Genomic DNA, 7,660 nt, shown 5'->3' with positions numbered 1-7,660 from the left:
GAGAAACGCCTTGAGATTGAATCCCCTGCAATCGATATTTTGACAATAGATTATCGGTGTGAGTAATTCCTCCAGGAAGGAGTCAAAACTTTGACTGATTCCAGATTATTAAATGTGAATATTTCCTGGTTTCTTTCTTCTTCTGTGAGAGAAAAAATTGTATTTTTAGGTTGTGGACCAAACAAGATATCTAAAGACGTCATCTTGGGCTCTGACCAAATAAATCAAATGATTTATAGATATATAAGATTAAATGCAGATAAAATAATTTAAACATTTGTCGCTTTGGCTCTGATGCAGCATGTAGTCTAAGTAACAAGTTAATAAATTTATCAAGTAAACGTAGTGGAATAATTTACTCAATATTTTGCCTAAAATGAGAGAAAGTATAAAAGATAAAGGGTTGCTTCACCAAATTACGAACGAAAACAGCTTCATATTATTTTCACTATTAATCTATAGCTCATTGAGTGAATAAAATGTCTATAAAATGTCAAAACCTTGTGAAAAATGTGCAACATAATCTTCCAGAGCCCAAAGTGATGTCATGACATGGCTTCCTCTGTCCAACCAACAGTCAAAAACTCAGAGAACCTTCATACACTGATACAGATGACAAAGAAAAAAAAAGAGAAAGAAAGAAATGAACCAACAAACAGTACAGTACTCCATCACTATGTATGTTCAGCATTTTTCCAAAACATCCTTGGAAGATGCTGTAGTCTAATTCTCACTGTGTGGCCGACTAATATTGAACGATCAGAGCTGCACGTGTCCTTCTGTGGCTTTTATACATCGTCTGAATTCAGCTCGTCTGATAGAATCTGAACTCTGAAGCATCTCAGGCTGAAAATAATATCAGAGTAAAACCTAGACTAGCGTTGACCAGCAGGGGGCAGCACCTGCTCATCTGAGCAGTCACAGTTCTTCCCACATCACCTTCACAAGGACTCCCTCCACCAAATAAACAGTGGTTACTGTATGTTTATAAATAATCATCCTCGCTTTTTAGTTCTTTTCTTTTTTTCACGTGTACTTTCAGACAAAAAAAATCCACTCGTGCTCTGAAGGACGTGACAATTAACCGCTGATTGAATCACCTGTGGGCTGAATCATCACGGCTGTGAAAATGTGTCATCATCCGAAGGTCATGACCGCAGACGGAGGCGATATTTTTAGATATACGCTGGTGCGGACGGATGACGGACAGCAGGAATTGGGTTCTTTAAATCACGGCGGCTGCCAAGTGGGGAGGCGGAGGAAATCAATTGTTGCCATCAGCGGTCCAGATTGATCCTCTGTGTGGCGTCAGATCGCAGTGATCTCTCTCTGGCGCTTCCACAGCGAGGGGCCGCCGGGGGCCAATCACTGCTGACAAGTGACGGGGTTTGAGGGAACAAGAGGAAGAGTGACAGACTGGGTGTAGTGGAGTGTTAAAACAAAAAAAAAGAAAAAGAAAAACGAGGGGGGTGTTTTCTTTTGTGTTTGCGTGAAAATGTGAGTGTGAGAGTGCATCTGTGACGAGTGTGTGATGGAAAGAGGAGGGTTCAGAGGAGAGAGAGAGAGAGAGAGAGAGAGAGAGAGAGAGAATACACTCCCGAAAGCAGTGTGTGTGTGAGAGAGAGAGAGAGAGAGAGAGAGAGAGATCCAAGGACAGACGGAACTGAGGGGAGGGGAAAACACACAGTCTCTCAGTCACACCTACTCACAGCCTCTGCAAGAGACAGAACACATCTTGACATTGCGAGGAAGATGCATGTCTACATCAGAGGAGCATCCAGGACAGGACAATAGCCCCCGAAAAGCTGCTGAGACAGATACATGCCAAGGACTACAATCACAGAGAGAGACAGAGAGCACAGCAAGCCCACAGGGAAGGACAGCAGAACTGGGTGGAAGAGGCTTGCCTTTTAAAAAGGGATCCAAACAGAAAGCAGCCTCTCGGGGGGGGTTTCTCTTCCTCTCCGCTCATTCACTCAGTGTCCTGCCGTCTGCAGAGAGCTCCACAGCATCCGTGCTTCAGTGCACAGCTCCAGAAGGGACTGATCCGTAGCCCGAGACCATGAGCGAGGCGAAGAAAGGTGAGCTAGCCATCCGGGATAAAGCCATCCTGCACCAGCAGCGGCGCCTGAAGCAGGCCACCCAGTTCACACACAAGGACTCGGCTGACCTCCTGCCCCTGGACGGGCTGAAGAGACTGGGCACGTCCAAAGACCTGGTGAGTGGAGACAGTTTATAATTCACTTGACTGGAGAGGATGGAGTGAGTGCTGCAGAGTGCTCGAGTGGAAGTAGGTGGTAAACTTGTACGGCATTTTAGAGCGATAAGTCAAGGCGGTAACGTAACGTTTAAAACAGTACTGACAGATTTCACTCTGTCGGACTCATGATGGGAAAAAAGAAGATTAAAATCGATGCAGCAGAATCAGAGATATCGTCTTTTTTCAATTCAACACATTTTTCTTCCTTGTCAAGTTCTAGTGCCTAGTTTCCCGCAATGCAACTCAACTGGCGACAGTTCAAACTGAGATATCAGGTGTGTTTTACTAGCAGGTCTTATGTGCTTGGTGGACTTGGTGGAGTCACCCTTTAATCGTCTCGTAACAGCAAAATCATTGTGTACACGCAGGTTTTTCAATAACAGGTAGATCCGTTAAAAGTAAGCGATGTACTCGGTTCAGACGCGTCCTCACGGCTAAATGACTGAATAGGTTTATTATCTGCAAGCAACAGGTGTGTGACATAACTTCAGTACTCTTAAAAGGACACCGTTGAATTTTGCTCTCACACTGGACATGACTTTTCACACTATTTCTCGTCACTTCCTGAGATTCGGCTGTAATAATTACTACAGTTGGTTGACCTCAAAATGCCGAAATGTCGGAGTGCAGATTGGTCAGAAACGGATGGAAAAGTATCGTCAAGCACAGCGTCTTTAACTTCAACGTAAATTAGAGGATCTCACCTGAAGAGGGGCGGGTGTTAGCGTGTCCACCCGGGTGTCATGATTCCATCACAGCCAATCAGAGCTGGAGCTGATAAACACCTGTTGCTACTGCAGTCATGTGACGTGGGAGCGGATATTTTCCCGGAGTCCCAGAATCCAAGGTGACATCTTTGACCGTCTGGTCAGTCTGAAAACAAAAATGTATTGAGAGTGTGATGATATGAAATCAAGAATGATGCTGAAACTGCAACGCTCGATCTGTTTTACTCATTTAAAGGACCGGTGTGTGTGATTTACCAGCATCTAGCATGTAACTAAATACCTCAAAAACACGAACAACGTGAAAAGTTTTGTTTGTCTGCTCTGGGCTTCTGTAGAAACATGGCAGACCCCCTTGAATATAGATGAAAAAGTCTCACTCTAAGGAAACAAAAACACAAGTATTCATAGTTTCAGGCGATTCTATACGAATGAAAACATAATAACGAATATCATTTTAAATATCTGCACATAAACCCTCCTAAATCCAACACACTGGACCTTTAAAAACACATAAAGCGGATTTTCAGGCTCCATCTCGCCTCATAGTCGTCTATTTTAATCTCAATCTCATGCACGGGGAGCTCTTTGACTCCATGTGAGCTCCACTTCCTGCACACACTAATGCACTACTGTATGTTCTGTATGTAAGTGCAGCCTTGAGAACGAAATTCATCATATGGAGGTTCATGAAAGATTCAGATCGCTGCTCTCTGCGTTCACAGGAGGGAAGTCAGAGCCTGCATCAGCAAGCAGCCACTCTCACATGCAGGGAGACGTCGTTATACATTCAGGAACACACACACACTCGTTTCCAGGTTGATATATAGCTCTGAAAGATGTTTCCCCCGCGTGTCAAATGAGACCTCTTAACTTCCTCTTCCTCTAAAAAACCGCAGCTGTTATACACTCCGAGGAACTCCCTGTAATAATCTCCACAATTTATTACTCCACCTCTCCTGTGACACAGTTCTGGTTTGATGGCGGCTTCCCAGATTCCCCAGAGCTCTCCAAGAACCTCCACACAATCACTCTGGCACGGGGACGCAGCGGTAACGGCGCTCTGTGCTCCGCCAGTGTCACACTGTGATGCCTTAAACGTCTGCCAGGTTTCATTACTGCTCGAAAAACATTCCAATCTTTCTCTCCTTTGACTGAGACACATTTTCTGGTGATCTAGTGATAGATGCTGTTTTTTCTCTCTCGTCACTCCGTTATTAACCTCGTGTTTCCAACCTAACATATACTGGTAATGATAAGTGGAATTTATTAAGTATTAACAGACCACTTTCCTGTTGTAGCCTTCTTTTCTGTTCCAAAGCATTCAGACATCGGCGCTGATTCATGATTCCCAGGGGATGAATCTTAGCGACGATGGTGATCAGTTGGCCTTCTCTTGAGAGGTTTGTGTTGACGTTTGTGGTTTTAAGTGAAACATCTCAACAGCAATTGGATGTATTCACATACGGTCATTTTCGTGTTCCTCTCAGGATGAACTGTAGAAGCTTTGGAGATCCTTTTATGTCTCATCTAGTGCCATCGTCAGTTCAAAATCAGTCCAAAATCAGTCCAAAATCTTGTTTTTACGACCAAATACCTGCAAAACTAATGACTTTCCCATCAGCTCCAGCACACACAACAACACGACAACCCAACATGCTTATGACATCATCAGACAGTGCCGGCTCTGACCAGGCACGATCACCTTCTCAATCCACTAGCATGGCTGTACACTCTTCTTATTCCTGTTTTGGCAGCCAGAGTTTGAGTCCAATAAAGATCAGAGTGAAAAAATGTTCACATCAAGATACGAGTCCCCCCGAAAAAACTCTGTGAGATTTCGAGGAGCTAATCTGCTGTGATTCAACACCTCCTGCAGGGGCCTGAAAACCCTCTTATCATAATACCAATTATCTCCTCCTCTAAGACGGAATGGATCTCATCTCAGCACTTATCTAAACTCCAGCATGTGGCCGCAGGGAGCGTAGCGTGGCGTCTACAAGTGAATTTCGATGTCAGAACAGCTTTGGAGACTTGAGGGACGTTGCCAGCAGCCTTTTCGCCGTCGTGCCTGTATCTCCTCTCTGCAGACAGCCAGCCTCATCGCTCAGTCTCACGAAAGACACAGAGGGACTAAATGAAGAGAGAGCATGACGAGGTCCTCAGGTGGTTTTACATGCCAAAACCCTGCCAGACAAAAGATGAAGTCATCTGGAGAAAGTTTGTCTGGAGGACGTCTGACTATAAATACCTCCTCTCTATTTGCTCCGGTAACATCCTTCTATTCTTTATCTAATTACAATACTGCTGAAGAATCACTATATTCTTTTTCGTAAACTTCGTAAACAAAGGTCGTATCTGAAATGTCAGACGCTGACCTTTGACAAATAAATGATTTCTTATCTTTTCCTGGAAAACACAAAAGATTCATTAATTTAGAGGCCTTATGTTTGTCAGCGAGGATGAAGAGGACGTTATCTTTTGTGTTGCAAATGGGGAATATCGTTGTCTTTTAAATGCGTAAGTGTCAATCCTGCTAGTCAGATGTTGGTAAATGCATTTAATGAGCTAAACAGGCATAATCAAACGATTAAAGGGAGATTAAGTTAGCTGTATTCCCGTCTACATTCCTGCTTAAAGAAAGAGAGAGAGTTGTGTGACGCTGCTCATCAAACTCTCTGCAACAAAATTAATAAAACACGTCTCCCAAAATGTCCCAAATATTCAGATCAACAGTCTGCAGCTAAACAACGCTCTCAGCTAAAATTGGGTGTTATTAGGACATTTTAGCTGCAGCCTCGCCTTTCATGCCTTTTAATTTCTGCTAGCTCGTCGTTCCTGTCCTGTCCTGTCCTGTCCAGCGTGTTATCAGCACCAGAGACTGTTACGTAAGAGTGAATTTGTTTTGCTGCTCTTTAGCCTGAGGTCCTTTTCACTCTCTGCAGCAGCAGCGGCGGCGGCAGCAGCAGCATCACTCCAGCCATGTTGTGCTGCAGAGAACAGAGAGCAGTGAGCCTGAAAAGGGCAAAAATCCAGCGCTCGAACACGAGAGCGATGGAGGGGAAAAGAAGAGACGGCTGAGGACGGGGGTCGAGGAGGGCGAGCGGTTTAGTCGGACTGTTTTATGTAACGCAGCGGTTTGAGTACATTCACGGGTGTTAAAGTGAATATGACAGAATGAGGGTGTATCTGAGTGTGTTTGGAGGATCGTAAACACCTGAGCACCTGAGCACGGACCGAGTTATTGTGTAACAGCCGAGTGACCTCACTGTACACACTGAACGTTAGAGCTGCGCCAGAATCAGGGACGATGTCGAGGAGGAGGGGGGGCGACTTCAAAGCAGCAAAAGTACACCGATGATAAGATTTAAAGGGCAATACCGCCAATTCTGTGTTTGGTTTTTTTGAGTTTGTTGGTTTGTGGCAAGGATTACACAAAAACTACTTAAGGGATTTTTACGAAACTTGGATGGAGGATCGGTCTCAGCCCAGAATAGACCCCATTAACTTTTGGTGCGGATCCAGATAAGAAGACCTTCTCTCACATTTGAAGCATTGATTGTTTTCAGGATTTCAGTCTCGGGCGTTACGCTGAGAGTGATGCTCTCTTTTACAGCCTTGCTCAAGTCAATGGTTGTAAAACTGGTCGAATGTGGAAGTGAAACAAACATTTTGATTACAGGAAGCTCCAACACAAAAATACCACCCCTAAAATCGCATATTGGTCTAATTTTACTGCAGACACCTTGTGTGTCTGCTGCTGCAGAGCCTCCCTCATCTCCCCCCTGCAGCTCTGCTGTCTGTTTGCTCAAGTCCCTCGTTTACACATGAGTGAGCCTGAAACCTCTGTGTGTGTGTGTGTGTGTGTGTGTGTGTGAAGGCCTGTCTAATCGAGACACTGGAGTCTCCAGCTACTTCTGAGGATGATCAGAAGCTACAGAACTGGGCCTGAATGTAGAACGGTGTCAGAAAAGGAGCTGATGGATGGAAAAAAAAGTGAGCTTAATACATTAAATACAACTTAAGCCCTGATTTATTCAACTTTGTGTCCCAATTTAAGCCAAAAATATCCTGTTAACGGTTGAAAAGACGTTTCGCACAGATGAATAAAATAGTGTGGAGAAGTTTTGTGCTTTCGTCGAACCAGGACTTTGTTGGCTCGACCTCCAGATGTTGCACAGGTTCTCACATTCATATGCATCCGGATTCACTCCCTCAACTCAATTGTTTATGACTTTTCCCAGAAGGCAGAGCAGGCGCTTCAAAGTGTGGCGTAAACACGACAATGTCACTTAGTGTGATCGTCCGGCTCTCGGGGAGTCTTCCTCTCCCTGCGCCTGTTTCCTTCCAAAACAAACCGCGTTGAATCGGTTCCGATGCGGACTTTATTATTAGCTCCGGGACAATTAGGTGGGCTGGAGCGAGGTTAGCGTGAACCCGTCTCTCTCGGTGTCATCCGGAGCGGTGGATGGGCGGCGACGCTCCCCCTCAGCTGCTCCCCCTCAGAGCAGTGCAGGAAGACAGGAGGCTAAAAATACCCGACAAAAACAAAAAAACAACCCCGACAAAAGAGGAGAAGAGAGAACATGATACTGAGACAGCAAGAAACAGAAGAAGGAGTATTTCTGTTTGTTTGTTTGGGTTTGGCCAGGTGACACAGGACACCTCAGCCATG

At 44.8% G+C, this 7,660-nt stretch overlaps 1 protein-coding gene across 1 annotated transcript in view; it reads left to right on the top strand.

Annotated features, from left to right (window-relative positions):
- Positions 1–1,261: 1,261 nt before the first annotated feature.
- nrip2 (nuclear receptor interacting protein 2) overlaps positions 1,262–7,660 on the top strand; it is a 28,354-nt gene continuing 21,955 nt past the window's right edge. Inside the window, exon 1 of the mRNA XM_030439425.1 lies at positions 1,262–2,218. Within this exon, the coding sequence (XP_030295285.1) occupies positions 2,063–2,218 (156 nt within the window). The 5' untranslated portion in view covers positions 1,262–2,062. The remainder of the gene's footprint in view (positions 2,219–7,660) is intronic.

This window comes from Sparus aurata, chromosome 14 (genome assembly GCF_900880675.1).
Source record: "Sparus aurata chromosome 14, fSpaAur1.1, whole genome shotgun sequence".
In the NCBI taxonomy this organism is placed as follows: domain Eukaryota; kingdom Metazoa; phylum Chordata; class Actinopteri; order Spariformes; family Sparidae; genus Sparus; species Sparus aurata.
The sequence above is the reverse complement of the archived record's forward strand: the minus strand, read 5'-3'. Positions and strand labels throughout refer to the sequence as shown.